Genomic DNA, 208 nt, shown 5'->3' on the forward strand with positions numbered 1-208 from the left:
CGTGAAGCAACGCGACGGCGAGTACCTGGTGTCCGGCTGGAGCGAGACGGTGGAGTTTTGCACCGGGGGTGAGCGCGGCGGGGGCGGCCGAGCCAGCGCTGCCGGGGCCGGGAGCCGGGAGGACGGGGGCGATGCCGTGAGCTTGCACAAGCCGGGCCGGTTGGAGTGGCAGCTGATGAGCGGGGGGGGGGGGGGGAGGGGGGAGGGG

At 75.5% G+C, this 208-nt stretch overlaps 1 protein-coding gene across 1 annotated transcript in view; it reads left to right on the plus strand.

The window, feature by feature from the left end:
• PHYHIP (phytanoyl-CoA 2-hydroxylase interacting protein) overlaps window positions 1–208 on the plus strand; it is a 4,645-nt gene that overhangs the window by 1,113 nt on the left and 3,324 nt on the right. Inside the window, exon 2 of the mRNA XM_009286177.2 lies at window positions 8–68. Within this exon, the coding sequence (XP_009284452.1) occupies window positions 8–68 (61 nt within the window). The remainder of the gene's footprint in view (window positions 1–7; window positions 69–208) is intronic.

The sequence above is a fragment of the Aptenodytes forsteri genome, unplaced genomic scaffold (genome assembly GCF_000699145.1).
Source record: "Aptenodytes forsteri isolate BGI_AS27 unplaced genomic scaffold, ASM69914v1 Scaffold168, whole genome shotgun sequence".
NCBI lineage: Eukaryota > Metazoa > Chordata > Aves > Sphenisciformes > Spheniscidae > Aptenodytes > Aptenodytes forsteri.